Raw genomic sequence first — 2,500 nt, forward strand, 5'->3', positions numbered from 1 at the left:
TCACCTCAATTCTACAGTTGGATGTGTGTAAGTGCGCTAGACGGAGAGTCTGCTGCGGAGAGAGGGTGGTAGTCCGTGTCCCTGGTGTCTGTATCCATATCGTCAGCGGCGCGCACACCCAACAGTGCTGTTGTCCCTATTATGGCACCAACGCGCTGGTCGAACTCGGACAACGGTGGGCACGCCGGCCCCCCTCCAGTAGCCTGCATATCTCTCCTCAAGATTAAACATTCACAATTCCTTTATTTGTCACATGCAGCCTAATGTCCAGTCACAGTGAAATGTTGCCGCCGGCTCCAAGGTTATGGTCATTACAGATAAACTCCAATACTCAATTTACAAATGACACAATAAGGACCATTTCTACAGTAGCCTATGTAGATAAGATATTTTTCGGGGAGTTTACCTATGCTAATTCATGTGAGCGGCCACAAGCTTTGAACTTGAGAAGAGAAGGCAGGTGCAAACTCTTCCAGCGGTTTACGAACACGTCGTGAATCGGACGGGAGCTTTCCTTAGAAACATTCTTAGGAAGAAATTTAAGAACAGAACTTAAGAAGATATTGGTGAAGGAGGCCCGTTGTCTGTTTCCTGTCGGCGAGGCACAAGGAATGTGCTCACTTCCTGCTCACCTGCGCACCTTAAACACCCGCTGTCGGCTCCTCGGCGACGCCGTCCAATCCGGTTCTCAGTCAGCCGCGCCGGTCACATGATAGAACTCGCCTGAGCGAATCACGCGTTTCATAGCTTGACCTGTCATAGATCGAACGTACACGCATTTGTTCCCGAGGTCTATCTCTGCACTCGCCCACATCTATCAATAGTATCTAGCAATCACCGGTCTGTGCATGCTTTCATCCATACTTCCATCCATCCATCCATCCATCCATCCATCCATCCCTCCCTCCCTCCCTCCCTCCCTCCCTCCCTCCCTCCCTCCCTCCCTCCCTCCCTCCCTCCATCCATCCATCCATCCATCCATCCCTCCATCCATCCCTCCATCCATCCATCCATCCATCCATCCATCCATCCATCCATCCATCCTTTGTTACACAGTTTCGTTTGTCATGAGTTTGATCTGTCTGTGTCTGTCTGTCAGTCTGTGTGTGTGTGTGTGTGTGTGTGTGTGTGTGTGTGTGTGTGTGTGTGTGTGTGTACTCGTCCTGACGTCGTGTCTCAGATGAGTGTGATGTTCTCGTGAAGTGCGCTGCTTCTCAGCCCGGAGCCCCAGGAGCTCCATACTAAATCTCCGGTCTGAAGCAGCGCTCTAACGAGAACGTACCGAACAGGTGACGTTCGGAGACTTCCTGTTTGTCACGCCCTGCTGCATCCATCACCCGCTCTCTCTTGTCTCTCCTTTCCTCTCATCCCTCCCTCCCCCCCCTCCCCCCCCTCCTCTCCCACAGTGCGGCAAGGAGGCGGAGAACTTTGACCGTTTTTTCACGCGCCACCCCCCAATCTTGACCCCCCCAGACCAGGAAGTGATCCAGAACCTGGACCAGGACGAGTTTCAGGGCTTCTCCTTCATCAACCCAGAGTTCCCCTCCGCTCCCCCGACCCAGAGCTAAGGCCCAGCACACACACACACACACACACACACATACACACACATACGCACACACACACGCATACGCACACATACAGTACATACAGGTACACATACACACATCACACACACACACACATCACACACGTACAGTACACATACAGTACATAACAGACACACACATACAACCCAGACTAAGTGGCTGTTCTCTTTTTTTGTGTCCACACTGTCAGAGGGCATCCTACTACTCACATCACACCCATCCCAAGACACACACACACACACACATTCCAACATGCCAAACACACACATACACACACACACACACGCACACACCAATATGCCATACACACACACACACCCCAACCCCCACACACACACACACACACACACACACATACACGTACACATTCCAACATGCCACACACACACAGGCTTTGACCTGTCTCACATAGCTTTCTGCCTTTCCTCTATGATAGCCTAGAATTCGTGGAGACTGTGGTATTTGTTTTTCTCTCTCCTTGGTTATTTCGTTCCCATACCTTTTGGTTCCTCTAGCATGTCATTTCATCATTCCCTCAGATGGTATATTTATATTCGACACGCTCCCGATCCCAGCGAAAACTGGAATGTGAAGATATTTTTGCATGGGTTTGTTTTGTTTTTTTTAATTCCTGGAGACAGTGAATATAGTTAGATACTATAGATATATACTATAGATAGTTAGCACCAGTTCAGGTTCTCTAGTATAAATACTGTATAAGCAATGAGAGAACCGAGTAGCTAGTGTTTTTTTCTAAGCATGATAAACAGGTGTATGTTTACAAGGTGTGTACGCGTAGCGGTACATGCCTGCTTGGCTCAGAGTGTGGATTCTGTCGTGTTGTGATAACGGGCCGCATTGCAAGCCATCGTTTAGCCACACCCACATCCTCCTGTTTGTCCCACACCTCC

General features: G+C 49.7%; 1 protein-coding gene across 1 annotated transcript in view; it reads left to right on the plus strand.

Moving 5' to 3' along the window:
* Positions 1-1,568, plus strand: part of LOC311309764 (protein kinase C beta type) — a gene marked incomplete at both ends in the record, with an annotated part of 73,323 nt that extends 71,755 nt beyond the window's left edge. Inside the window, one exon of the mRNA XM_084439088.1 lies at positions 1,407-1,568. Coding sequence (XP_084295214.1) covers positions 1,407-1,568 — 162 coding nt within the window. The remainder of the gene's footprint in view (positions 1-1,406) is intronic.
* Positions 1,569-2,500: the final 932 nt, after the last annotated feature.

This window comes from Borostomias antarcticus, assembly GCF_949987555.1.
Source record: "Borostomias antarcticus genome assembly, chromosome: 5".
NCBI lineage: Eukaryota > Metazoa > Chordata > Actinopteri > Stomiiformes > Stomiidae > Borostomias > Borostomias antarcticus.